Source organism: Lipophrys pholis (assembly GCF_963383615.2).
Source record: "Lipophrys pholis genome assembly, chromosome: 15".
Classification (NCBI taxonomy): domain Eukaryota; kingdom Metazoa; phylum Chordata; class Actinopteri; order Blenniiformes; family Blenniidae; genus Lipophrys; species Lipophrys pholis.
In genome coordinates, this window is record NC_137642.1 from 5,237,570 (window position 1) to 5,265,214 (window position 27,645).

Sequence of the window (27,645 nt, forward strand, 5' to 3'; positions counted from 1 at the left end):
ATTTTTGTCCATCTGTGCAACATGTGTATTAATCTTTTAAAACTTTGAGACATTTTCTAAAATACTATACTAAAAGATCATTTATGCAGTAAAATCCTATTTTCTGTGGATGATGTTGATAATATCATCTTATCATTGATGTGAAGCAGGTATATGTTACATGACTTTGTGCCGTTCTTCCTGAGCTGTGAAGTGAAATTTGTTGAAAGATAATTTTAATTATAAAATATGTATTTATTAAAAAAAAACTTCTATATGCTGCAGAGGAATGATTGTATTGAATAAATGATATACAGGTTGGTTGTGTGTTAATGACTGAAGAGTTCACTGTATGTCCAATGTTAATCCAAAGCCATCATGTTTCCTCTGCACACACACCTCCAGGACCGTCTGGGACGTGTCCATGAGGAAATGAACTGGTTAGTTTCACCTCAGTTCAGCTCAGAGCAGTTAAAGGCTTCAGTTCTATGTGTTTTATGTATGAAATACAATTCCTTCAATAATCTGTCATATTTGAAGTTAAGTGGAGGAGTGGTGGTTTGATAGATGCCTGATTGTCATCTATCAATCCATCCATCCATCCATCCATCCATCCATCCATCCATCCGTCAGTCTGTCCATCCATCCATAATCTATCCATCAATCAATCCATCCATCCATCTGTACATCCATCCATCCATCCATCTGTCTGTCTGTCCATCCATCCATAATCTATCCATCAATCAATCCATTAATCCATCCATCCATCCATCCATTTGTCTGTCTATCAATTCATAAATCCATCCATCCATCCATCTGTCTGTCTGTCCATCCATCCATAATCTATCCATCAATCAATCCATTAATCCATCCATCCATCCATTTGTCTGTCTATCAATTCATAAATCCATCCATCCATCCATCTGTCTGTCTGTCCATCCATCCATAATCTATCCATCAATCAATCCATTAATCCATCCATCCATCCATTTGTCTGTCTATCAATTCATAAATCCATCCATCCATCCATCCATCCATCCATCCACACACACACACACACACACACACACACACACACACACACACACACACACACACACACACACACACACACACACACACACACACACACACACACACACACACACACACACACACACACACACACACACACACGGTTATCCTTTCAGGCAAAAACTACCAGCACTTTAATGAAGGACCTGTAGAGGAAATAGTAGTTAACAGATCAATCAGCTGTGATTGAACCTAAAAAAAAAGGAATACACTCTACAGACAATTCATCAAACAAAGAACTAAAGAAGCAGAAGGTCAAAATGAAAAACATATAAGAATATCTTAACTAAGATTATACGGGTATGTAGAAAGTAATATTATACTAAAATATTAAATAATGATAAAATAATATGAAAGGAATATGGGAAACATTAAATTAGTTTGATCAAAATGGTTCTAGAAGACAAAGTCATCCTCAAGACTTTATTGATAAAGAAACAAAAGAAAACAAAGATGGAAGAAATGGTCAACAGTTGTGAGTCCAGTTCTGCAGGTCCTCTATAAGTGTGCGTGCGTGTGCGTGTGTGCGTGCGTGCGTGCGTGCGTGTGTGTGTGTACATTGTGTCTGATCATTGAAGTGCATTTTCTATTTGTAGTTAACTTAAGAGACTCAAGATAATAATTGCTTTGAATCAAAAACATCTAATGGACCAGAATTTAAAAATTTACATTTATGAAAATAAAAAACTTTCCTAATAGAATATAGAAATATAGAAATTAACAATAATGCATGTTTCTTATTATTAGATTAAAATAATAAGTCATGTTTGTCCCTTCAATATTGACTTGATGTGATGTTTTGTACAGAATATAGCACTACTGCATGAGGAAGCTTAAACTAGAGGAGTTCCACTGTCAGGTTCAGTGTTACTGGCGAAGACGTCTCGGCAGACTGGAGGCTTGTTGTGACGTCTGCTGACACAACTTCCAAATAAACATCTGAGCGGATTGCTGCCGACTATCAGCTCCTCACATGTTTATTCTGCTGCTGCTTCAAAGGACAGCCTGTGCTGATCGCAGCATTTCATCCCTGAATATGTATGTAAACATGTTAGCTTTGAAGTGAGGAGCTTTTGTGAATGGAATGTGGGCGTATTACCAGGTTACATGTTAATCAGCTCTACCAACACAATACTGTGTATTACAGGCTACTATCTATCTATCTATCTATCTATCTATCTAACTCCTCCTGTTCAGGGTGGAGCTGATCTCAGCTTGCTATGAGCGAGGGCAGGATAAATTAACAGACACAAACAACAACACTCCCACAATCACACCGAGAGGCAACTGATTGTAGGCATACTGTGTATTACTGATACATTTACTATGATTATTGTACATCTGTACATTTCTATACATATCTACTGTCATATGCAATAAAGACTGCCTCAAAATGAAATGTATATCTTATGTAGTTGTGTCAGATATACTTGATAATCCTTCCAAATGTGTCGAATATACTGTGAAATCCTTCAAATCATTAATAAAGTCGTGGATGAGTTGTCCGGGGTTGCAGTTTTGTGGACGAGTTGTACGTGGACGAGTTGTCTGGGGTTGCAGTTTTGTGGACGAGTGGTCCGTGGTTGTAGTTTTGTGAACGAGTTGTACGTGGATGAGTTGTCCGGGGTTGTAGGTTTGTGGACGAGTTGTCCGGGGTTGTAGTTTTGTGGACGAGTTGTCCAGGGTTGTAGGTTTGTGGACGAGTTGTCCGGGGTTGTAGTTTTGTGGACGAGTTGTCCAGGGTTGTAGTTTTGTGGACGAGTTGTACGTGGACGAGTTGTCCGGGGTTGCAGTTTTGTGGACGAGTTGTCCGGGGTTGTAGTTTTGTGGACGAGTTGTACGTGGACGAGTTGTCCGGGGTTGCAGTTTTGTGGACGAGTTGTACATGGACGAGTTGTCCAGGGTTGTAGTTTTGTGGACGAGTTGTACATGGACGAGTTGTCCAGGGTTGCAGTTTTGTGGACGAGTTGTCCGGGGTTGTAGTTTTGTGGACGAGTTGTCCAGGGTTGTAGTTTTGTGGACGAGTTGTACGTGGACGAGTTGTCCGGGGTTGCAGTTTTGTGGACGAGTTGTCCGGGGTTGTAGTTTTGTGGACGAGTTGTACGTGGACGAGTTGTCCGGGGTTGCAGTTTTGTAGACGAGTTGTACATGGACGAGTTGTCCAGGGTTGTAGTTTTGTGGACGAGTTGTACATGGACGAGTTGTCCGGGGTTGCAGTTTTGTGGACGAGTTGTCCGGGGTTGTAGTTTTGTGGACAAGTTGTACGTGGACGAGTTGTCCGGGATTGCAGTTTTGTGGACGAGTTGTACGTGGACGAGTTGTCCGGGGTTGTAGTTTTGTGGACAAGTTGTACGTGGACGAGTTGTCCGGGGTTGCAGTTTTGTGGACGAGTTGTCCAGGGTTGTAGTTTTGTGGACAAGTTGTACGTGGACGAGTTGTCCGGGGTTGCAGTTTTGTGGACGAGTTGTCCGGGGTTGTAGTTTTGTGGACGAGTTGTCCGGGGTTGTAGTTTTGTGGACGAGTTGTCCAGGGTTGTAGTTTTGTGGACAAGTTGTACCTGGACGAGTTGTCCGGGGTTGCAGTTTTTTGGACGAGTTGTACGTGGACGAGTTGTACGTGGACGAGTTGTCCGGGGTTGCAGTTTTGTGGACGAGTTGTCTAGGGTTGCAGTTTTGTGGACGAGTTGTCCGGGGTTGTAGTTTTGTGGACGAGTTGTCCGGGGTTGTAGTTTTGTGGACAAGTTGTACGTGGACGAGTTGTCCGTGCACCGGAGCAGTTCGGGGTCACAAACATGTGAGTTTAATTGGATGAGAGAACACCTGCGATTAAACGGGGCGACTACAAACCTTCATTATGAAAACGTGGAGCACACACACGCTCCTCCACAGTGTGTCAGCATGTGAAGCTCACAGACCCAAAGACATTTTGAGTGACTGGCAGCGGAGATGATTCTGGTGATTGGTGGTTTACAACAAGTTTGCACTTGTTCACTTAAGCTGCACTAAAAGTCTCCCGACCTGAACCCCTGCAGCGTGTTTGACATACAGAGCCACTTTTAAAACTTTAGACCGAATAAAAATCAGAACATGTGAAATGAGGATAACACTGCTTATAAACCTTTAATATAGACTCCTGGTATATTTGTCAAAGCTGCTTTGAAACTGGAATTTTAAGAATTTAGATCAGTAGAAACCTTTTAGGTGCCAAGGAGACTTTGGAAATATTTCTCAGCTGAAGTGAAAAGCAGCTTGCAGGTTTATTTTACTGACCAAACGATGTCAAGCTGCGAGATTAGGCTCACATACATGAAATACATGAAAATTTTGACAATATTGATTTTCTCATATTGTTTCCCCGTGAAAGAGCTGTGACGACAGGGAGGATTTCGAAGTGAAGCATGGCGGTAAATCTTCTGATGGCTTTGAATTGAGATTTCTTTTTTCAAAAAGAAGCTTTATTTGAATGAGTTATGTATCGACAGTGTTGTTCTCCGGCCTTGTTCCTCCTGCAGTTTTTCTTTCTGCTCTCCACTCCTGTTGTTTTTTCTCACCTTTACATTACCATACAACTTCTGTGACATGATTGTGTTGTGATTACTGCTGTATAAATGAACCAAACAAATAGTTTCATTAACATTTCCAGGCATTTATTTATTTATTTATGGTGATTTCTTTCTTCTCTGGCACATTTCTGATTGGCTGAGCCAGCTTGTCATCAACAAAACATGAAAAAAAGGATCTGAAAATCATGTCCGTAAAGACAGAAATCACATTTTAGAAGCAAAGAATCATATTTCATGAATTTGTGAGACTTTCTGATGATGGAAACAATTAACATTGAATCAACATTTACTGGAATGTACATATCATAAAGTTCCACTAGAGGACAGTAGTGAGGTGTGTGTGTGTGTGTGTGTGTGTGTGTGTGTGTGTGTGTGTGTGTGTGTGTGTGTGTGTGTGTGTGTGTGTGTGTGTGTGTGTGTGTGTGTGTGTGTGTGTGTGTGTGTGTGTGTGTGTGTGTGTGTGTGTGTGTGTCCTTTCACTGACAACCATTTCACACGTTATTACTCTGCTCATTTACGACGGGTAAAACCTGAAAACAACAAATTATCACCAGGCAGGTCAATACACAGGCCGCCTCCAGAGTGTGAGGCTGACGGAGGCTGCCAGCTTCCATTGTGCCGGGGGGATTCACCTTGAAGAAGGTATTTGAAGTCATTGTGCCCCTCTGCAGCTCATTGTGTGCCGGCTCTTCACAACATTTCACAACTACCTGTAACAGAGGATCCCCCAAAGTCTGTCAGTCGGTCCACATGAATAACAATACAGCAGTTTCACAGTGATGGCACCTGTGTTTGGTCCCGGGGGTCCCACAGCCACTCTATTGGGCCCATGAAGACACGTTTACGGTGGCTAATACACAGTCTCTCCTCAGCGACCTGAAGCCGGGGTGTGAAGTGGAGTGGGCTGCGGAGCAGAGGTCAGCTTGGTGTGTGAGCCGTGTTTGTCCAGGATTGAACAATTTGATTAGTAAGAACCTAAAAGGTCTTTGAATCAGACACTGAATCAGCCTGTATTTAAAACAACAACAAAACAACCTTTTATTTACAAAGCTTTGAGAGACATTAAAGGTTTTAATTTAAATTGCGCAGACATTTTCTTTGACACAAAAAAGCTCCGAAGCGTAGCTGACGGATTGTTTTATAGCACTCACGTGGGTATTTTAGAAATAGTGAGAACGTGTCCACATGCAAGTTTAAAACAACAGTACAATACTTCTATTTGTACCCTGAGTATCCAGGAGGGTTTCCTCTCTGTCTGAATGCAAGATTGCTTCTGCACAGCAGAAATGTGTTGATTTGGTTTTGAGGGGTTTCTGCTGATGCTTTAACTGACACAGTGTCTTTATGGAAAATATACGATGAGATAAGATCAGAGTTTATTAATCCCACATTGGAGAAATTCAGTCATCACAGCAGCTCAACGTTGGACAAATACTTAGAGACAGACATTATTGTTGCACGCAAGAGAATAATTTATAAAAATAAATGTATATATATACACATGGGAATACAGCGGAGAGGGGGCGAAAACCACTCGTTAATATTAATGTTTATAATATTCGCAGTGCAATATTGTTGCAAAATATAGTGTCCTATAAAGCCAGTGGAAACTCTGTAAGAGAAGAGAGTGATTTCTGTCTTTCATGTGTCTGATTTTAATGTTGTTCTGAGCTGTTGTGTCAGTGATTATAATGGGTGGTTAGTCACCTGCATGGCCCATGTATAGAAAGTGTTTGGAGACGAGGTTTAATAACAGAACAGAAGCTGTTAATGAAGGAGGTGAGCAGGTTAGTGGCCATTCACTTCATAAAGAACCACAAGTTATAACTGGAAGTGACAGAGTGATTTCCTGTGGCGCGGCTCAGTGAGGCTAAAACCAGCAGTGTTAATCTGAACAGACTCGTTTTATTGTGAGAACAACCTGTTCACCATGTTGAAGTGCAACATGTGTGAGGCCTCAGAGCGGGAAGGTCGTGGGTTCAAATACAGCCTGGGGCTTTTCTGTGTGGCGGGTTTCCTCCAGCTGATAGAACATGCATGTCAGGTCAATCGCGAGGTGTGTGTGTGTGTGTGTGTGTGTGTGTGTGTGTGTGTGGTTGTTCGTCTCTGTGTGTTTGCCCTGTGACGGACTGGCGACCTGTCCTGCCCTCACTCCAGCGCCCTGCGAACCTGAACAGGATCAGTGGCGTACGGGAAGGATGGAAAACTTCTCATCACAACACACAGACACTCTGAACGAGCGGCGGCCAAGCCGTGGCTCTTCGCCTGTTAATGTGCAGTTGTTTGATCCTTTAACTGAAACCATAAGAGTGCAACTGTTCCAGCTAAAGATAACTCCGGTGTCAAACTCAGATTATGGAATTTCTTCAGTCGTACTGAAACGCGCCACTCAGCACATAGCATGGTGGTCGATCGCCATGCCGTTCTCATTCATGTCGTCACACAGTTCAACACAAACCCTGCCTGAACCAGACAATAACGATGGGGGAACAATAAAGGGACGATAACAGGATGATGAACAGAAATTACAGAACTATTAGTAGAACTACACCAAATGACGTTCCTGGAAGTAAAGTGCATAATGCTCTGCGCCGTCCTCCCACAGCGTTAAAACACACCACAGCCGCTGCTACAATTTATTTGTCAGGTCGGGCGAGTTGGAGCAAACGATGGCAAGTAAACAAAGGCTCCGGTTCAGATCCGCCACACGGAGCAGGTCTGTGAAGAAGTTGGAGTTAATTTGTGGATTGGACCCAGATAGACCTGCTGAGAGCAGCTCAGTAAAGTTCCAGCATCAATGACTCTTTAACGAAACGTCACAAACGACGCCTCTTTCCCATCGGTGGGAGGGAGGCGATATGCCACAAGCTCATTTTGTCAATATTGGTTCTTTTTTCTGCAGAAACGTTGTTCTCTATGAGCAGCCTGCTCTGTGACCAGTCTGCAGAGACCGTCTGCAAACTACAAACCGCCGTAAAAACAAAGACAGATACCATAAAAATACCAAATAACCTGACTGGTATTCACTGCAGCGTCACCAAATTCACTGCAGCTTCACTTGATCACATGACACTTATACTACTATAAGTACTTGTAGTGTCTGTCTTCACTGTTGTAGTGGTTTTGTCATTTGCAGACGGTCCCTGTAAATTTGTGTTGCTGAGGGTGAAATTATTCCTGTTAATATTGTAAATCCACACTTTGTCGAGGGTTGTCTCACTTTTATTTTTCTTTATGTAAATGTATCATATACTATGTACGTAATTTCACTTTATGCCATTTCTTGTCTGTGTGATAGGGGGAGTTTGTTTGTTCGTGTACATGTGTACCATGTGGCTCTTTGTAGTACCACACTCATTTTTGTGGCGCTTGGTTTCTGACTGGTTGACCACCTCTGAATTAAACAATTACACATAGTTACAGTTCACCCAGGGATTCTTTAGGTAAGGTCACAGGTTCCTGGTCTTGTGTGGTCATGAGATTTGTGTATTCTATCTTGACCAAGATTATTGCTCAAACAGAAATGACTGATAAATGTTACGTCACAAGTTACCATCACTGGTCACTAGTAAACAACATGTAACCCACGCACCGACTCACTGAACTAATTCTGCTGAACTACAAGCACAAATCCTTCTTTACACTCAAATTGCAATTCTAAAACACACTTAAAAAAAAAAAAAAGTCTCTGCACAATTTTCTGTATTTGGAACATTTTTGAAACAAAAGAACCCCTTTGTTTTAAAGTTCATTACTATGCACACTGACTCACCACGTGGGTAAACACCCATCACACAATTAGCTTTAACACAAAAAGGGCAACAGGTGAGATCAACAGCCAGAGTAAGAGGAGGAGGAGGAGGAGGAAGGCCTGTAGCATCCATCATCTGGACTTTCTGAAATAAGAATAGGTAAGACGTGTTTTTATTTGTACTGTACGGGGACATTTCCTTCCTGAATCGGTAGCAGCCACACAGAGCCCTGGGAGGAAACCCAGAAGTACACAGAAGAAACCCACACAAACACAGGAAGAACATGCAAACTCTACACAGAAAGGCCCCGGGCAGTATTCGAACCCAAAACCTTCTCTCTGTGAGGCCAGAGCACCAACCACTTCACCAATCTACTCTCCCGAGAAAACTGCAGTACTGCATATCAATACAGTACTAAATGCATGTGGACTGTTCTGTAGGATTGTAACAATGAAGTATGTTTCAAGTATTTGGGAAATGTACTCTGACTTTGTATTTCTACACAATTTACAGTATTTTCCTATTTGTTTTGCAGAACTGAAAGATTACCAACACAAGGTGGTTGAGAGCGTCTGCAGTCTCCTGAACAGGAAACTGAAATCATGAACATGGTCCCGGAAAATAACGGCAAAGCATTGCGGAAAATACAAAGAAAAATACCAGGAAACAATGAGATAATCTTATCAACACTGGACTGTGTCTGGAGCGGAAATAATGTGATGATATGAATTATCCTTATTGCTCTTTTTCATGGAATTGATACTGGCTGTAGCGCCCTAAACATTTAGATATGTTAACACCTGTGAACAGAATAATATGTGGAGTGATTTATCGTCCAGCATGTGTTTTACTTTATTGATTACTGAGGTGCTATTTTGTTTTGAACGTGTTTTATCTGCGATTTCAAGAAACTTATTTTCATGAACTCTCTCAATTTCCACACCACCTGCCTTAAACTGTGCATACGTATCCCTATTACCGTTGCCAAATAACACAAAGTTTAGTTTAACTTAAGTTTCATGTTAAATTATTTATGTTAAACCAGTTTTTTAGTTTGCACATTTCACAACTGATAATTCCCAGTAGTTTCTATGAATCTCCCCCTGAACAGAAGATGTTTGTGTCATCTGCAAAAAGAAAGCATTCTATTACTTTTGATATGTTGGTGATGTCATTTATATATAGCAAAAATAGTATTGGACCCAATTCTGATCCCTGGGGAACCCCACAAGCAATGTCCAAGCACGATGATGAGTACTGTCCTAGTTTCACAAATTGTTTTCTGTCATGAAGTAACTTTTCACCCAGTGCAATACCACAGCCCTGATCCCACACCGTTCTAACTTAGTGATTAATATGTCATGGTTTATTGTGTCAAAGGCTTTATTGAGATGGATGAATACTCCTACTGCATACATTTTTTAATTGATAGAGTTTGTAATTTCTTCAATTGATTCTGTTAATGCCAGTGACGATGAGCTGTTCGACTTAAATCCATATTGACTGTCAGAAAGTATTTTATGTTTGTTTAAGAATTCATCTAATCTGTGAATGAATAATTTTTCTAAAATTTGGGAGAACTGTGGAGGCAGAGAAACCGGCCTCTAATTAGTGAAGTGGTGTTTCAGCTGTTTTCATTTTATTTGGAAATTTGCCAGTTTACCGGCTCTGATATCCTCTCAATGATCATTTTAACAGTTTTCATGTCTATTCTATTACAATCGGTGGATGTTTTGTATTTAGTCTTATTTACAATATCTATTTTTTATGTCTCCTCCACTGCTGTGAGGAACATAGTGTCATCTCAGATAGACGATTTCCAGTTAGACGACAGTAGTTTCGCCCCCAGATAGACGATTCCCAGATAGACGATTCCCATTTAGACGATTTAGTTAAAAATCGCGGTGGAGAAGTAAAAAATTATTTTTATTTTTTTTAAAAAGTAGTGGGGTAAGAAAAAAAATTTAATAAAAAGCCGGTCTGATGTCTTACTGAAAACATTTAGACAACTTATTACAATAAGTGAATCATTTGTAACAGTTCAGTGACCTAGGATGAATGGTAAACATTGGCAGCTGTATTTCTGAAAACAAATAAGCCATAATGTCAAAATGCCGCTTTGTAGATGACGGCTTTAAGTGATGCGTTCAGGTGCTCGTTAAATGGCCGTCTTCCTGCTTGTTAAATAGCTGCAGGGCTCATACAGTAGCAATGTTACATGCTTTTTCAGCATTATTGATTTGAAGGATTGGATTTCAAAGTATCTTTGTAACAGTGTAAAGACATGATTAAAACATGACTGATACAGTCATTAGCGAGGTGGAATGTGCATACGCAGTTTCGGGGTAGGGTGGGCGTCATGTGTACAAAGAAGACCATTCTTTGTGAGAAACAAAGCCATATGATACTATACTAAATATATATGTTCATATACTGGATATATGAAACATATATAAAATATCAATTAGACATAATATGTAAAACTACATTGTACAGGATTTATTTTCTCCCAAAAATTCTGAAATCTCATCCATGGACTAGTTGTCCATTCACCCTTCGTTAGTTCACTTTTATATTTATTATCAACGTATTATTTCCCCACATTTCCACATCATAACTCAGATATGGAAGGATGAGGGAGTTGTTTAATAAGTTGAGTTTATTTTGATCTAATTCTGGATTCGGATTTTACACATTATGCCAATATCTTTGCTAATTTTGACTTGAGGATATTTACAAGAGGCTTCCAGACGAGCTTTTCATCAAAAGTAATTCCTAGAAATTTAATTATTGCATCGGTCAAAAAATGAGTCCAAATATACTTCATGAAGATGAAAAAAACACATAGGTCGCTCTATACTATGTTGCATTCATTTGGAAATGTAATTCATAATTCAGTCTGTTAGTCAAGATACACAATACCACATAAATAATTCACTGATTATAGTAAGTCGTCTAAATGTTTTTAGTGCAACATCGGAACTTTTTTTTTTCTTTTTTTTTTTTCTTTTCCCCACCATGATTTTAAACTATGTGTCTGTGTGTGTAAAAAAATACATAACCATTCATCCTAGATCACTGAAAAGTTACAAATAATTAACTTATTATAATAAGTCGTCTATCTGGGAATCGTCTATCTGGGGAAATGTCAAACTGGGAATTGTCTATCTGGGATGAAACCGAGGAACATGGAGCTGGGATTATAATATATGTTATAATATAATCACTCCATTCTTCAGGGGTTTTCACTGCTAGTTTAGGTCCGATATTTACAAAGAAATTAACTGTTGACTATTTCTTCTATTTTTTCTTTTGTTTCATTATTAATAAAGTCTTGAGGATGACTTTGTCTTCTAGAACCATTTTGATCAAACATTTAATGTGTCCCATATTCCTTTCATATTATTTTATTATTATTTATTATTTTAGTAAAATATTTCTTTCTACATACCCGTATAATTTTAGTTAGCATATTCTTATATGTTTTTCATTTTGATCTTCTGCTTCTTTAGTTCTTTGTTTGATGAATTGTCTGTAGAGTGTATTCCTTTTTTTTTTTAGGTTCAATCACTGGTGGCTCAACCACAGTTGATTGATCTGTTAACTGCTATTTCCTTTACAGGTCCTTGATTAAAGTGCTAGTAGTTTTTGTCTGAAAGGATAACTGTTGTGTGTGTGTGTGTGTGTGTGTGTGTGTGTGTGTGTGTGTGTGTGTGTGTGTGTGTGTGTGTGTGTGTGTGTGTGTGTGTGTTTCGTTGTCAATTGAAATGTGTGGGACGGGTTCAGAGCTTCCTCAGCTGGAGGTCTTTCAGCTCTTTACATATTCTCCCATCTAACATTCAACAAAGGCCACTGACTGTAGTCGACTCTGTGTGTGTGTGTGTGTGTGTGTGTGTGTGTGTGTGTGTGTGTGTGTGTGTGTGTGTGTGTGTGTGTGTGTGTGTGTGTGTGTGTGTGTGAGACAGGACTGAGGGTCTTAAAAAGATTTATTGTATGTTCTTCAGTAATTTCATTTCGCAGTTCTGCTTTTTACTGAAACAGTGGTGGTTTTATTTCCTGTGCTTCAGTACAGTCAGCCACATGAAACACCTGTATGATTATAAATGAGCTGTTGGAGGCAGAACATTCCAGAGGAAAAATGACAGCTTAGCACAGGTTTGACTTGGTATGTGGGATTGACAAAAGGCTCACTCCTGATACCATCAATCATGCAGTGTTGAGCAAGTTAACTTTCATGTCAAATTTGTTGTTTTTTTTCTTACATTCAGACAAATGAGAAAAGGAAGAATCCTGCAGCTTCTGTCAAGAAGACACATTAGTGATGGTGATCCTAAGGGACAGTGTCCCACTCCTGAGTCATTTGCATGATTCTCCTGGCTGGAGAGGGAGAGAGCTGACAGCTGTGGAGATAACAGGCTGCGCCGGCCGCGGTCGGGCCCTTTGAATGGCAGCCGGGGCAGGAGTGATTGATGAGGAGCTCCCTGCTGCTGCTCTGACAGCTCCTGTCACAGATCAGATGTATCTACTGGTACAGTCAACTTCCCACCCCCAACACACTCACACACCCTCCTACTTTGGCTCCGTGATGAAGATGCTGCTCCGTCTGACTAAATGAATCACCTTTCCAGTATTTCGTCTCCATATTTGCTCTAAGCTCCACCAGAACTTTTTTTTAATCCATGATCAGGGTGATCTGTAACATAACCCACAGGTCTGGAGCCACATAGAACCCTCTGTAGTGGCGACTGTAAGTTTCACAAAATCGAGTGTAAAATACAGATTTTTTTATCCTATTTTCAGTTTTACTGCACAACTGACAATCCAGTCCTTAATCCGAGAGACCGTTCAGCAGTTTAAGGCGACAAACTTCACAAATCAAATCAAAGTTTGACTCGCATCCGAACATGACATGGCACTTTTCACTGCTGCTGATTCATTCATTCTAAACCCAGCTCGCAGTGAGGAGCTGCGAGTCCCAAAAAGGAAAAGTCTCAGATTCTCTGGGTTACAGTATAACCACAAAGTTCAACCCCTCGTCTCAATCTGTCCGTCTCAACGTGCCCTTGAGCAAAACACTGGACCCTGAATATCCCCAGATGGAGGTCAAGCACCTTCCACAGAAGCAGTCTCTGGTGGTGGGCAACGTTAGTTTAAAAAGTAAGCAGTTATAATTGCTTCTCCTAAAAAGTTACTAAGTTAGTGACTGAATTACTCCACAATAGAAGTAACTAGTTTCCAGGGAAAGCAACTATTAAAGTTTAAATACGTCTAGAATTTGAATTTATTTTCTGAGCAGGTTTAACAGCATAGACAGATGCCTACATAGGATTTGTAATCTAATAGTTCATGTGTGTGTGTGTGTGTGTGTGTGTGTGTAAACAACACACCTCCCAGCTGAACGCTGTAGTTGTGACCGCAGGAATCTTCAAGGAGGACGCAGGACACCAACAAATGGCTTGTTTGGCTTTCGTTACCGGCACATGGCATGGCGCTCTGACAGAGAGAGAGGGAGCATCACATGACAGGATCTTCCTGTCCATAGACTTCCTGCCAGGTAACTCACACCTGGAGCCTTGAGCGCCCTCTAGGTATATTCTCAAATCTAAGGAGATTACATCCCTCCCTTGTTAGGTCTGCAGCCCACACTCACTGGAAGAGAAAATAACAGTGTACAAGAATACATATCACACACGTAAGATCAACAGTTGAAATCAACTTTAATTTAGCTCGAAATCGTAACTTCAACTTTGGATTCTTTTTTTCTTTAATCATCACTGATGCGTTTGTCCCGCCCCCTCACCTTAAGGCAAAAACGAGCACTTTTGCAGCTCTTGTGGCAACACAGTTTCCAGATCAAGACTAAAGACTTTTCTCATGACGGCGCTGGTTCAGGCTGGTTCAGACTGGTTCAGGCTGGTTCAGGCTGGTTCAGGCTGGTTCAGGTTGGTTCAGGCTGTTCTAGCTGGTTCAGGCTGGTTCAGACTGGTTCAGGCTGGTTCAGGCTGGTTCAGAATGGTTCAGGCTGTTTCATGCTGTTCAAGCTGTTTCAGGCTGGTTCAGGCTGGTCTAGGCTGGTCCAGACTGGTTCAGGCTGATTCAGGCTGGTTCAGGCTGGTTCAGGCTGGTCTAGGCTGGTTCAGGATGATTCAGGCTGGCTCAGGCTGGTCCAGGCTGGTCCAGGCTGGTCCAGGCTGGTCCAGGCTGGTTCAGACTGGTCCAGGCTGGTCCAGGCTGGTTCAGACTGGTTCAGGCTGGTTCAGGCTGGTTCAGAATGGTTCAGGCTGTTTCATGCTCTTCAAGCTGTTTCAGGCTGGTTCAGGCTGGTCTAGGCTGGTCTAGGCTGGTTCAGGCTGATTCAGGCTGGTTCAGGCTGGTTCAGGCTGGTCTAGGCTGGTTCAGGCTGGTCCAGGCTGGTTCAGGCTGGTTCAGGCTGGTCCAGGCTGGTTCAGGCTGGTTCAGACTGGTTCAGGCTGGTTCAGGCTGGTTCAGGCTGATTCAGGCTGGTTCAGGCTGGTTCAGGCTGGTCTAGGCTGGTTCAGACTGATTCAGGCTGGTTCAGGCTGGTCCAGGCTGGTTCAGGCTGGTTCAAGCTGGTCCAGGCTGGTTCAGGCTGGTTCAGACTGGTTCAGGCTGGTTCAGGCTGGTTCAGGCTGATTCAGGCTGGTCCAGGCTGGTTCAGGCTGATTCATGCTGGTCCAGGCTGGTTCAGGCTGGTTCAGACTGTTTCATGCTGTTCGGGCTGGTTCAGGACCATTTTCTAGTGAAGCTGCTCAAGGTTTTGCTGGGACACCTTCACTGCACTGAGCTTCTTTCCTCCCCATGTTTCACTATTATGCTTCACTATCATTTTGTCTCTCTCCTGTTGTCGCCTCTCTCTCAAACACGCTGGTGTCACAACACAGTCTCACGCCAGAATGTGCGACACTTATGTTTGTCTACAACTAAAACACGCAGGAAGATGAAACATTCCTTCAATTTTCTTTGGAAATTGTTATATTTTAAGATACCTTGTGGCTTTAACTTCATTTTGATGGCTTTTCTAGGGATAATTGTACACTTTATTTTCATAAATCCATTCAGTTTATATATCCAATCTGTACTTTTTTCGTTTTGACAAACATTTGTTTAGCTTTCTCAACAAAATTAGATTTTTAGGTGGTTGAGAAACGGACCAGAAAGAAGTCGATGTCTTGTTGCTGCTCTTAAAACTACTGTAGTACATTTGATCACAAATACAGTTTGATGCATAAAATAAGGACTTCTGTTTGATTTTCAAAACATAACTAAATCTTTGAAAAAAATGTATGAAAGAAATCAAAGCATTTGTATTTGTATTTATCTAGTTATTTCTTAAATGTGTCAATAATTAATACAAATGGGAATTAAATACATAAATATGTCATCAATTCATTAAAATACAATTCATTTTTTGGATGAAACATATGATTATTTCAGTATTGAATATAGTATAATATAATGCCATGGTCCGGTGTTGCAGTGCTTCATAATTTTATTTTATCTGTCAAGATTTGCCATGAATTTTATTGGGTGGGGCTAAAACTAATCCAGTCAAATCCGTTGCTTTGGTTTAAAGAGTTTTAAAACATTGTAGTTACGTTACTGGATGATGTTGGAGTTGGTTAGAGATGTTTTATTGTCTATTATATCTTTCACCACTGAGTCTTCCCCTTGGTTCATGTCGGTTGCAAAAAAAGTTTTGTTAATTAAATTACCCAAACTTACAGAGCCCCTAAAGTCCATAACAATTGTTTATTTTTTATTATTATTCTTGTGCGCTGAAGTTAATATTTTGAGGGAACAAGGTATTATATTGTGCGAACAAGATAATACCTTGTTCCCGCTAGATTTTTACCTTGTTCACACAAGTTATTTATCTTGTGCGAACAAGATCTACATCCTAAATCTGCGTCCTCAGTATGCGATGTATGCGCAGCCAATTATTCCTGCCGATAACAATCCCATGATTATGTTCAACAGCAGCAAGAATTTCACTGTACGACATTCCAAGATGAAAATAAAACTTCATTAGCTCAGTTCTCCGGGAAGGGCTCCACACCTCCGTCCATCAGAGGGTTGGGGTGGAGGCTCCCCCCCACCCTGAGGATCAGGCTCTCCCCACCGAGGGTGAGCAGGCAGGCCACAGTAACATCTCCCATAGGAACAAGGCCGTGGTGGCTTTTCTCCAGGAGGGGCAGACGGTCCACTCACTGGTGGAACAGGGTGGAGTGTTGGTCCCGGTACCCCCGCTGTTTGAACCGTCCAACCAGGTCAGTGTGTCCGGTGTTCCCCCGTTTATCCCCAAAGAGCTGCTGGAGCAAGAACTTCAGAAAGTTCTCCAGTGGCTCCAAGAAAGTAAAAGTGGGCTGCAAAGATGACAGACTGCCTCATGGACAATCCCCCGGGAGGCAGGCTTTCATGTACCTGTGTGATGAGGCTCAGAACCTGGAGGTCTCATTTAAAGCTCGAGTGCAGGGACACCAGTGCACCCAGTAAGTCATGGATGGAGCAGTCGACCCAGAGTGCCGGCGCTCTAGGAGCCACAGGTGAGCCACAGGTGAGCCACAGGTGAGCCACAGGTGAGCCACAGGTGAGCCACAGGTGAGCCACAGGTGAGCCGCCGGCAGCAGATCGAGCAACACGGGGTGGAGGAGGCTGAAGCACACCCCTCACAACCTGAGAGGAGTAACAGGCAGAAAATCCAGGGACAAAATTAAGTAGACACACACACACACACACACACATACACACACACACGGTTGGGATGAACTCTTGTCTTTCTAGCGTGGTTCGGCTCCACAGAGCTTCGTCAGCGTCTGATGGACACTAATGGCAGCTATATTTGATAATCACAGGTCTCCTGTTTGGACTCTAGTGTCTTACTGTGTGTTCTAATTGAGGATACTGATGAAGTGCAAGTAATTGCTCAACACCTCCACTTTCCCTCACCCTTTGTATTCTTGTTGGCTGTGAATGTCTGCTTTTATACATATATACATATATTTTTATTTGAGGACGTGTAAAATAATTTTGAAGATGGAATATTTATTAAAACATGTAATAAATGTACATTAGAATACAGATATTAAACTTCAGTTTGGTACATTGGATCTTTTTTTCCTGAACAGGCGAATTTTCTCTATGAATCAATAAATTAAATAGAGTATGCCACACCTATAAGGCTGCACCATATATCACTGTTTTATCATGAAGGCCATTCACTGTCATAGTCTTCATATCGCAAAACAATTAGTGAACTGCAATAAATTCACAATACACATGACCAAAAGACCAAGGAAGATGTGATAAATGATGTTTCCACTGGACATTCATAATCTGCATGTCATATTCAATTAGATTAGTCCTCCTGCACTTGATCGTGTTGACAACAGATCAGATTTCAATGCATCGTTTAAACATCATTTATGATGTCCGGAGTGAAATCCAGAATGGTGGAGAAGCATATTGCTGCTCAACAAATCAATTAGTTCGTTCTGCATGGACGTAGCTGGTGTGACCAGACATACATTTCTTGCACACTATTAAGGTGTTCTTTCTTTTTGGGGTCAAATTGTGCCATCAGTTAAACCTCTCTGTGGAAGTAGCCGTTAGATGGTGTGAACAATGTTTCTGTGAAGCCAAATTTCTTACCAACACGACTCGCCATCTCATCTTCTCAGCCTGGAGAAGTGTCATCTCCTGGTTAAATGTTTCCCCCGCTTTGATTCGAGCTGCCAGTTCTTTCCATATTTTCATGGAATTGAGGTGTTCTTGACTGTTTGATGAGAGGTGAGCAAAGAACGTGTCTGTTTCCCGTCTGTTGATCGTCCTTTTGGATAAAACTTTGCCGCTGAAGCAGAAAAGGCTGTTGTTTTTCTCTGAATGGACGAACCACCTTCTGGAAATCTATTGACCGTTAAATAATGTCTTCTTGAAATGCTGGCGATAGCAGCTTCTTCTGTCGCCTTCATTCCTCGGGAAAACCAAGTCAGGTGGTTCCTCACTTCGTCCTCCAACCAGCTGTGTGCAAATGTTTCTCAGTCAGAAGTGGACTGAATTATGAGGGTCGGTAGACAGAGGCTCATCCTCAGCAGCAGGATTTGGTAAAGATCCTCTAAGTTTAAGGCATTTGGAATGACGAGTACATTGTCAATAGTATACGCATGGTATTCACAGTATTTCTAGTGGTGGAACACAACCACTCATAGCCAGTGCCATACAATATTTACAAAAGCAAAGTGTTTTGCAAGACAACATACACACACTTACATGTCCCTGAATTTACAATAATATATAATATGTACTTCTAATACAATGAACATGCATCAGTTCCACAATTTAAAATGAACATTATTCTCAATTCATTGAGCTTTCAGAATGCACAACACATCTACGCAGAACACACTCCAAATTATTCAAATGTTACATCACAAGGTATGGCTTAATAAAGGTCAATGTCTATTAGACGCTGGTTCATAGAAAGGTAGAGACCAAGACATATTATACTTTAAAATGTTTTCATGAAAACAGCTTCAGTTCATTTTAGTTGTTTTTTAGTTTCACCGCACTGTATTAATTCCCAGAGGGGGAAATTCCTCCCCGAACTCACCCATCAGCAGCGGCCACACATAGCGGCGCTCAAGGGGAGCTGGCGGGGGCCTATGGTGTGTGTTTTTGGGACTGTTATTGATACTCGTAGGTAGATTTCTGTGGAGCAGGAGAGGGCATCTGGTCGTACATACAGATATATTAAAAACGCAGGACAGGAATAAACAGTAGGGACACTTACAGGCTCAAGGACAGATTGAAAGGTGAATAAATAAATAAATAAATAAATAAATAAATAAATAAATAAATAAATAAATAAATAAATAAATAAATAAATAAATAAATAATAGGAACCACTAAAGTACCACTCTGAAGACAAGGGACAATATACAGGGGGAAAAAATCTGGTTGAAATACATTACATAACAAGACTTATATTGATATATAGATATATATATATATATTGATATATATATTGATATATATATCAAATTCAAGCTACTTTTTATTATGAAAATATCAGCCATTATAAGTAATCACAAATCCTGAAAGAATTATAGATTTTACATGTAAAATATGCTAAATCTATACATAGCATGTCGATAAAACTGTTTATGATGAAAAAATGTGTAAAGTGCTCCAATTCTGTATTGAAAAGCCAAAAGTAGAAAGACAACCTTTTGTTATATTTGAAATGCACATGTCTGATGTAACCTTCTCATTAACATACAGTACATGGACAGTTTGGAAACTGGGAGGTGTTAAAAGTTGATTATGCAAAGAAGTGAAAAGTTTCCATATTCTGCTTATCGCTCGAGCTGTTCTTTCTCTCTTCTTTGCTCATATCCCACTGACCACTGTCAGAGGACACATTTGCAAGGCTGGACAGGAAAAATAAATATGATAACTGTTCAGAAAATCAGTAAAGGTAGAATGAGGAAAGAATAGCAACACAGGTGAGATGTTGAACGCAGCAGAAATGTGTAGTTATTCCTCGTTATCAGATCCTTGTCAGACGTCAGAACTGGTGCTGAGGTTCTCCGGGAGAACAGGTGCCATCAGAGTGAATAATTGTGGTTTTGTGTCTCCAGACAGAATCTTAGCGAAGGTGTTCAAACTCTGTTTAAATGCACCGATTCACTGTCGAGGGAATCAACAATCTGAGAGCAAAGGTGTGTCTTTATTTCTTTCTACTGTGAGGCTCTGACTATGAGAGCAGCAGAAAGTGAGAGCACCAGCAGGTCCGAGGGGGATGGGTGTTTGCCCCCCCATGGGGCAGCTGATGGATGCAGGGCTTCTTGTGTTAGAGGGCGGGCAGCTGGGCCCAAGGCCAGGGTGCAGAGTGGCGGCTACCTGCTGCTCATCGCTCATCACACACACACACACACACACACACACACACACACACACACACACACACACACACACACACACACACACACACACACACGCGCGCGCACGCACACTGAGAGTGGACCATGCATAGTTCCACTCTGTGGTCATTTGCTATCAGAGACACCGGGGGCCCCTGGATGAGGCTCATCATCTTCACTGCAGCGCCCCCTGGTGGCTGAGGAGTGAAGACACTGCACTGAGCACGAGCTGTGTTCTGCACAGTTCACAACATGCAGTCAGTTCTCAACCAGGCTTCAGTGATCATCAATAGATGTGATCATTTTCAAGTCAAGACAGTCTTGGACTGAAGGAAGACCCGCGTTTGTTGGACTGACAGAACAGAGTTGCGGCTCTCCACAAGCATCACGAGCCCAAATGAAGAGGGCACCTCTGTGCTTGGCAGCCTTAAATGATGTGTAGTGGTCAAACGGTCGGTCTCAGTCAGTTAAGTGACTGATCACTGTGTGCATATCACTTTGCTTTTTTTTTTTTTTTTTTTTTCATTGGATAACATGGTGAAATAGTAAAATCTCCCACTGCACTGGCCGCTTCATCCAGACGTTTCTCACTCTGGTTTCTTGGAATTCACTTCCCCCCCCAGCATTTACATCCTTTGTCAGATTTTTGACAATGTCTAAATTCCGAATTGATTTAATAGAATTCTAACCTTTTCTTGTAACTCAGATGATTTTCTTCTCAATTCCGACGATAATCTCATAATTCTGAGGAAATATTCTGATTAAATGGTTTTCACAATATTGTGATTGTAATGTGCCTTGAAAATACATTTTTCACGACAAAACCGGATTTTGAGGAAAAAGAAGTGTGGATAATTTTCAGGACATATTGGATTAATTTGGCCCAATCCTATCGGACTCTAACTATGCTGTTTGTGTCTCCGCTGCCTTAAGCCTTTAAGGCGACAAGGGGCCGCTCTCTTTATCAAATCAAGAGAGGGGATGTTTTAAAGAAGCTAATCGCCTGTAATCCTTTTAATGTCTCACACTTTGCTCTGTCAAAACACAAAGCAGAGAGGACCCAGCCTCAGTGAGCGCACCCAGAAACCTGCGGGCTCACACATGCTGCTGAAGATGGAGGAGCGCGGTGGTGTGCGGGGTCATCGGGTTACTGCTCATCCCACATGACCGACAGCCAGCTGATACTTTGTGGAGACGTGATTAAAGTGATAAATCCGTGCGTTACCGTTGCCACGGAGCCGCGGCGGCAGTGCGCGCAGCGCGCAGGCTCCTCCTCGCCGAGCGCGCGCGGCGCTCCTCAGGTGAAGCGACGGTTTGGATGAGGGGGGTGGGAGGGGAGTGGTGCCGGGGTGTCCGCTTTTGTTTCGCAAAAAAAAAAAAAAAAGGGGGCTTGTTCTTAACAGATCAGCCTGCCATTTTAACCGGGGACGTGAAAGCGCGGAGCGAGCAGCCTGCGACACAGAAGCGGAGAGTCCCGCCTGCAGCCAGCCAGCAGCCGAGGAGAGCCGCAGCACCGATAGACCTGAAGCCGGTCCCACCGCCTCCACAGCGGGCTCACACCCACCTGAAGGCCGACGGAGCGCCTGGGATTACAGTGCACACGGAATGGGGTTACAACCTGCTGGAGCTTGATTGTTGAAAGAAAGAAAGAAAGAAAGAAAGAAAGAAAGAAAGAAAGAAAGAAAGAAAGAAAGAAAGAAACTCTTGCGAGATTTCCCACTAAACTTCAGCACAGTGTGGTCCTTGTGCAAGTGCCCAGACATTGAGTCCGTCTCTCCCTGTGACTGGAGCAGGTAGTCCTGCTTTCATTCAGCTGATACAGAAGCTGCCATCAGCCTTTGGGGAGTTTACCAGGGACGGATGGAGAAGATGTGTCACTGTCAGCACCTCTGACCTTTTTGTGGATTTCACTCGAACCTTTGGACTTGATTTGAATCTCCCCGAAGTCTGCCCGGCTTCTTCTTCTTCTCCTTCTTCTCCTTCTTCTCCTTCTTCTTCTTCTTCTTCTTCTTCTTCTTCTTCTTCTTCTTCTTCCTAATAGAAGATTTGATCTCCATCCATCATGCGACCCGTGCCTTCCAGACTTCCATACATGTGAGTGTCTCCTTCCTTGGCCCACCGTTAATGCGCAAAGCTCCACAGCTCTTACAATAAGTCACTTTTTGTTTTTGCTCTTTTCTCCTCACAGGTGCTTGCACTTTTTTGTATTTTCCTACTATGCTCAGGTAGGTTGCTGATTTCATTCCATTCCATCCATTATTTAATTACACCATGCTGGTGTCTAGGCCGCTACAATAAGGGTTTGCTTAGACATGTAATTTATTAATACCAGCGAGGGGAGGAGTGATGGATGCTCTCCGTTGGATTTTAGTGGCACAGCACTGTCCCTCGGTGCGCGGCCTGCTGGCAGCTTGTGCCGGACGCGGCGGCCCTGGCACGGGAGGGACACATACGGATGAACGGGACCGGGGCAAAGCCTGCAAGCGCTCGCAAAAAAAAAAAAATTAATAAATAAACGTCGTGGGGTTCTAGGTAACCGTCATTCAGAACGATTCCACCATAATTCAACAAAACGGCAGCTGGACAGGAATACATTTTAAAATAAAGCACACATTTGGACTTAAAATAAAAGAAAGTTTAGATTTTAAAAAAATTTCGAGCAAGAAATGACGAGAGGAACATTTATTTCGCGGCGCACCGCTTCAAACGCAACCTGAGATCACAAGGACATTATAGATTCTGTTTATAATTGTTATTATTTTTATCTGGCTATTATTCTCATAATTCTGACGATCAATTCCGATTTTCTTCTTCTTTTATGGTGACATATACAGATACTGTAGGTGGCCAAGACCTTATTCAGTTGATTTCAGATTTCCGCTTCTCTCTAGTTCTAAATTATTTACTGCCTCTAGTTACCTGGACAGCATCCAATCACTTTCCACCTGGTATGTAATGAGTTTATTTCTGAGATTTTAACAGTTCAAAATCTAAACAAAAACGTAGCTTATAGAACACAAACTGATTATTGTGGTGCCATCTAATTTCTGACAGGTAACCAATCAGTCCCCGCCTAATTTCACGCAGCATGTAAGCGAGCAGAGCAAAGTGACGGACCAGGTGAGCCGCAGGTTGATCCGGATCTACCAGCTCTACAGCCGGACCAGCGGCAAACATGTTCAAGTCCTGCCCAACAAGAAGATCAACGCCATGGCTCAGGATGGAGATGTTCACGGTGAGCTGGAACAGAACGAGATTAAAACCCACCGACACACTCATTCACTTCACACATTGCAATTGACGTCACTGTTTTCCAGAATATAAGTTGGATATATTGAAGGTTTTAACTCTTCTTGTGGTTGTATGTTTTAATGATAGTCTACTCTTTTCACCTCGTGTTCAATGGACATTTTTAGTGTACAGTTTCACATTTAAATTACTTCACGGTATAAAAAGTGCGCCTTCACAGTCTAGGCCTAGAATTATTTATTTATTTTATTCGTTCATTCATTTTCTGTGAGTTTTCTTGCGGTATTTGCACTCTTTAGTCGCCTTTATTTTGGCTTCTGTTGTTCTTATGTCTTTAATATTGTCATAGTGAGGCTATATTTTACACAAAATGTGATAAAACGCAAAATAAAACTTAAAAAGGTGGGATTCATTTTAACTAGATTTTTTTTTTGTTTCTCATAAATGATTTACATCAAATATAGTATGTGAGCAAATTTCTGATTAATATAGAAACAAGGCATAGTATTATTTACTGAGATCTGTAAAACTAAAATGTTTCAATTTGCTAATATATTCAGACAGAAAGAAAAGTCCTTGATGAATATTTTATTGTGGCCTTTGTCAGTGGATGAGGACTTTAGGGGTCCAGGCTTTGCACCATTTGTGACCCCGCTCTGTACTGTTGGAGTGTGTGGGGCTCCGAACTGAAAGAAAGTGTCCCGGTGGGTTGTAGATGGTGTTTGAGGCGATCATCCAATGATCCTGCAGATCTGGAAGAGCCATTAGAAGCCGTTCTCTTTCTGCCTGCTGAACATTTCCTGCATAGCTTCCATAACTGATCCCTCCACCACCTCCAGAGCCAACCGGACAGAAACTAACAGGAATAACCCATCCAACACTAGAAGGACTGTGTGTGTGTGTGTGTGTGTGTGTGTGTGTGTGTGTGTGTGTGTGTGTGTGTGTGTGTGTGTGTGTGTGTGTGTGTGTGTGTGTGTGTTTAGGTGGATGGTCCCTGACTGTCCTCAGTGATTCTTTGAAAGTTCAAAAATAACAAAATTCATCAGCAGTGTTTTATGATGAAAATCAAGGAATGTTATGTAGCGTAAAAGCTTTCAGTACGTCTGAGCATATAGAGATCAACGTGTGAGGTCAGTGAGGATTTCTGTAAAGAGGAATTCTTAATGGGCCTGCCAGGATCAACGCTTTATCTGGAAAAGAATGAAAACACACGTGGTTTTATCATTCTGCAAGAACTGCAAGTTGCATAAATCCCTGCGTGCGTGCGTGTGTGTGTGTGTGTGTGTGTGTGTGTGTGTGTGTGTGTGTGTGTGTGTGTGTGTGTGTGTGTGTGTGTGTGTGTGTGTGTGTGTGTGTGTGTGTGTGTGTGTGTGTGTGTGTATTATACAGGCGCTGAGCTGTGTCTCTCTTGTTCTTTGCTCTTCTGTCTCACTCAAGTTCGTTTGCCTGATTTCTTTTAGCAAAACTCATTGTTGAAACGGACACGTTTGGAAGTCGAGTGCGTATCAAGGGTGCAGAAACAGGATTCTACATCTGCATGAACAAGAAGGGAAAACTCATCGGCAAGGTAAGGACAAAAGCTGGAGTCAAGCAGTGGCAAAAGGCTGGCTGTCGTATTGTCGAAAGGTCATAATGTCAACGACTGTAGCAGCAAGGCTGGAGGATTTAGTGTCAGGCTCATGGACCTGTGCATGCTTCTCATCTACGTTAGAGGGAGGCCCAGAAGTGGAAACAGCTTTCCAAATGATGCAGCCCAGGATGAGTTTTCCCTCCATGATCAGACAGAAACTCCCGTCAGGATCATTGTGTTTGAACCACACCTGTGATATTCAGATTCTCACATGTGTGTTCAATGTCACCGTGAGAGTGTCTGAGGCTATCTCAACACTCACACACACACACACACACACACACACACACACACACACACACACACACACACACACACACACACACACACACACACACACACACACACACACACACACACACACACACACACACACACACACACACACACACACATACACACACCTCCCGCCCACCGAGCACCCTGCCCCGAACACCATCTGCCCCAAGCTACCCAGCAAATCACTGCCTACCTCAGCTTCTGTGTGTGTGTGTGTGTGTGTGTGTGTGTGTGTGTGTGTGTGTGTGTGTGTGTGTGTGTGTGTGTGTGTGTGTGTGTGTGTGTGTGTGTGTGTGTGTGTGTGTGACGTGGTTGTTTTTAGCTCTTTTGTACAGTTTGAATGATGGAAGGTGTTTTCGATTCACATGATGTATAAAAATGATTTTCGCTGTCGTCCCATAAAAGCTCATTGAGAAGCTCTTACTGTACTACGATTATTGTGTTAGACTGTGAACATGAATTACTGTTATCAACCAGACATCATTTGTGTGATTTGACCACCAATCAATGATGGACCAGGAGGGTTACTTTCAGGCTGATTGAGGTTTTATGACGGGAGCGTCTCTCCTGCTGGAAGTTTGCTAGAGGGGGAGAAAAGTCATCGCTTACTGTCATCATCCCCCCTCTGATCTGTAATGACTGTAGCATATGTTGCATGTAGGGCTCTGTGTGTGTGTGTGTGTGTGTGTGTGTGTGTGTGTGTGTGTGTGTGTGTGTGTGTGTGTGCGTGCGTGCGTGCGTGCGTGCGTGCGTGCGTGCGTGCGTGCGTGCGTGCATGCGTGCGTGTGAGTGTGAGGCAGGCTGCAGTATCCACCTGATATTCCCCCTCTGCATCTCTTCAGCAGCGATGCTCTCTGAGCGTCTGACTCCACATTCTCTCTCCATGTTTCCGTAGAAAAACGGACAAGGTCGCGACTGCATCTTCACCGAAATAGTTCTGGAGAACAACTACACGGCTCTGAGGAACGCACGCTACGAGGGCTGGTACATGGCCTTCACTCGTCGCGGGCGGCCTCGGAAAGGCTCGCGAACACGACAGCACCAGCGTGAGGTCCACTTCATGAAGAGGCTGCCGAAAGGCCAGGAGCCCGCACACCCCAGCCATCATCGGCCCTTCGACTTCATCCGCTACCCCTTCAGTCAGAGGACTAAACGAACGCGGTACTCATCCCAGCGCTGAGAGAGAAGAGGAGGCGATCAACCATCAGCAGTTCACGCACTCCTCTCTAAAGCCACCCTGGGACTTTTTCTAACCAGCAGGATTATATCTTTATGAGTAGTTCTATTTTTTTAAAGTACAAAAAACAAACATGTACATAAGCAAGAAACACATCAGAAATCTATTTTTGTACTCTTGACTTTTTAGTACTGACGTATCTGAAACAGCCGGAAAGTGAAAGAGACGTTTTGTTTTCAGAGTGATTGTCCTGAGGACTTCTTAAATGATGTTTGTTCTTGTATTGGATGTGATTTCTTTTTGGACTTTTCCCTGCTGCTCAACGAGACTTGAAAGGAACTGACTGACCGAGCGCGCGCGCGCACGCACACACACACTCACACACACACACACACACACACACACACACACACACACACACACACACACACACACACACGGTTGGGATGAACTCTTGTCTTTCTAGCGTGGTTCGGCTCCACAGAGCTTCGTCAGCGTCTGATGGACACTAATGGCAGCTATATTTGATAATCACAGGTCTCCTGTTTGGACTCTAGTGTCTTACTGTGTGTTCTAATTGAGGATACTGATGAAGTGCAAGTAATTGCTCAACACCCCCACTTTCCCTCACCCTTTGTATTCTTGTTGGCTGTGAATGTCTGCTTTTATACATATATACATATATTTTTATTTGAGGACGTGTAAAATAATTTTGAAGATGGAATATTTATTAAAACATGTAATAAATGTACATTAGAATACAGATATTAAACTTCAGTTTGGTACATTGAATCTTTTTTTCCTGAACAGGCGAATTTTCTCTATGAATCAATAAATTAAATAGAGTATGCCACACCTATAAGGCTGCACCATATATCACTGTTTTATCATGAAGGCCATTCACTGTCATAGTCTTCATATCGCAAAACAATTAGTGAACTGCAATAAATTCACAATACACATGACCAAAAGACCAAGGAAGATGTGATAAATGATGTTTCCAC

General features: G+C 42.2%; 1 protein-coding gene across 1 annotated transcript; it reads left to right on the forward strand.

Moving 5' to 3' along the window:
- Positions 1-22,368: 22,368 nt before the first annotated feature.
- fgf8a (fibroblast growth factor 8a) lies at positions 22,369-26,644 on the forward strand (the record flags this gene model as incomplete). The annotated part of the gene is made up of 5 exons (XM_080481543.1): positions 22,369-22,400; positions 22,495-22,531; positions 23,361-23,541; positions 25,016-25,122; positions 26,360-26,644. The coding sequence occupies 5 exons, from the start codon at positions 22,369-22,371 to the stop codon at positions 26,642-26,644; spliced, it is 642 nt and encodes a 213-aa protein (XP_080337669.1).
- Positions 26,645-27,645: the final 1,001 nt, after the last annotated feature.